This window comes from Austrofundulus limnaeus, unplaced genomic scaffold, assembly GCF_001266775.1.
Source record: "Austrofundulus limnaeus strain Quisiro unplaced genomic scaffold, Austrofundulus_limnaeus-1.0 Scaffold210, whole genome shotgun sequence".
NCBI lineage: Eukaryota > Metazoa > Chordata > Actinopteri > Cyprinodontiformes > Rivulidae > Austrofundulus > Austrofundulus limnaeus.
In genome coordinates this window covers 756,087-757,417 of record NW_013952612.1, presented here as the reverse complement: position 1 = coordinate 757,417, position 1,331 = coordinate 756,087, and the positions used below count along the sequence as shown (strand labels likewise).

Here is a 1,331-nt window from a genome sequence, read left to right as displayed (position 1 = left end):
GATTAGCCCTTTTATCAAACCAATAAAATCATTTTCTGTATGAAACTGGCTGCAGCCTAAACCACGCCCCAATCTGTGATGTCACAGCAGGTGTTCTGGCCCGGATTCGCTGCAGGTAAATACAGTAACATCACTAAACAGGATTTGMTTCGACATTTTTATCCAACAGGAACAGAAACCACGGGATGACACCAGCGTTTGATCGAGTGATTAGCTGTTTTCACGGGAAGTGGGGGAACGATCAGCCAGGCGGCTACGGAAGTAGTTGACAGATTTAGCGACTTGATCTGWTTATGAGTCCGAGTCTGACTTCTCATTGAACCGGGAACCTCGGTGGGAACTTCGTCCAGCTGATTTGTTCACTTTAAGGCCCATTAGCTGTTAGCAAGCGGCTAAGCATCGCTAATAGATGCTGGGAAACAGCTAGCAGGGCTGGAAGCTAACGTTAGCCTTCCCTTGAGAGGGCTCCGGAGAAAACAACGGATACCTGCGGGCTGTCCTCCAGCGCCTCCTCCAGCGGCAGCTTCTCTATCCCGGGCATAGCCGTGCCTGGCGTGTCGGTGGTACTCCGTGGGAACAGACGGACAAAACGCTCAACGAATCGGCTCGACAACTCCCACTTCCAGGCTTCTTCTCTCCACGAATTCACAACACCCCGAAAAAAAGAAAAACAGCTCCTCCCGGTTCTGTTTGCCCCGCCTTCTAGCTGGCTTCTGATTGGCTACAAGGATATTTAAATGATTGTGATTGGCTGCTTCTTTAAATAGCACAAGGCGCCATTTTGGCTCATGAAATGCTCAAACTTATTGTTACTCTGAACAACCAGAGCCACAATGGAAACTTGATGAAAAAAATATATAAATAATAAAATTAAAATAAATAAATAACATATTTTTTCTAAATAAATTTGCATTTTTTTTCTTGTCCCCCTGATGGATATCAGAGGACTTCCATGTTCAATGAAAGAAAAATAACTAAAAAAAGGCAGATTTATTTAGTGCTACTTATGTTTAAATGTTAATATTTTTTTAAATTATGCTATTGAGTTTAGTAAATATGACAAACAATGAACCCTCACTGCACAGTTGATGAAAACAAATAAAAGTAATTATTCTGGATTTCAACAGCTTGATTTGATTTCACCACTAGAGGGAGCCAAATACAAGGTTGTGCCTTTAACATTTTAGATCCAGCTTTATCATTCGGTGCTCAGCATTCATGCTGCATTTTAGCATAAAAAGTAGTGTATTTATATTTCTTTCTTTCATTAATATAAGTTTTTATTTGTTCTTCTTCCCATAGATACTACACCTGGACCAGTCTTGTTATGT

The 1,331-nt window shown here is 41.3% G+C and overlaps 1 protein-coding gene across 1 annotated transcript in view; it reads right to left on the bottom strand.

Annotated features, from left to right (window-relative positions):
- Nucleotides 1-677, bottom strand: part of appl1 (adaptor protein, phosphotyrosine interaction, PH domain and leucine zipper containing 1) — a gene marked incomplete in the record, with an annotated part of 10,233 nt that extends 9,556 nt beyond the window's left edge. The window contains 1 exon segment of the mRNA XM_014019147.1: nucleotides 488-677. Coding sequence (XP_013874601.1) covers nucleotides 488-541 — 54 coding nt within the window.
- Between the last annotated feature and the right edge of the window lie 654 nt (nucleotides 678-1,331).